Source organism: Oryzias melastigma, linkage group LG13 (genome assembly GCF_002922805.2).
Source record: "Oryzias melastigma strain HK-1 linkage group LG13, ASM292280v2, whole genome shotgun sequence".
Taxonomy (NCBI): domain Eukaryota; kingdom Metazoa; phylum Chordata; class Actinopteri; order Beloniformes; family Adrianichthyidae; genus Oryzias; species Oryzias melastigma.
The window spans coordinates 29848363-29848645 of NC_050524.1; the positions used below are offsets into that span (position 1 = coordinate 29848363).

Consider the following 283-nt stretch of genomic DNA (forward strand, 5'->3'; position numbering starts at 1 on the left):
GAAACACGCCTCACAACTCCCTTTTTGCTTCATCACTTCTGTCTTTGCTCTTCTCATCATCATCACTGCCCAAAAGAATGCGTCTTTGGCGTTACAGAACTAGTTTTAGATCTAAACACAGCATCAGGAAATGATTACTTTTTTCTTGTCTTTCTTCTTCTTCTTATCCTTCTTCTTCTTCTTCTTCTTCTTCTTATCCTCTCCAGAAGAATCACTGGAAGAAGAATCCTGAACAGAAGAAAGAAACATGGTTTCATCCTCATTTGTCATGGGGTGTGCACAC

The 283-nt window shown here is 39.6% G+C and overlaps 1 protein-coding gene across 1 annotated transcript in view; it reads right to left on the reverse strand.

Annotated features, from left to right (window-relative positions):
• Nucleotides 1-283, reverse strand: part of LOC112150018 (suppressor protein SRP40) — a gene marked incomplete in the record, with an annotated part of 16724 nt that overhangs the window by 3400 nt on the left and 13041 nt on the right. Inside the window, 1 exon segment of the mRNA XM_036214968.1 lies at nt 139-228. Coding sequence (XP_036070861.1) covers nt 139-228 — 90 coding nt within the window.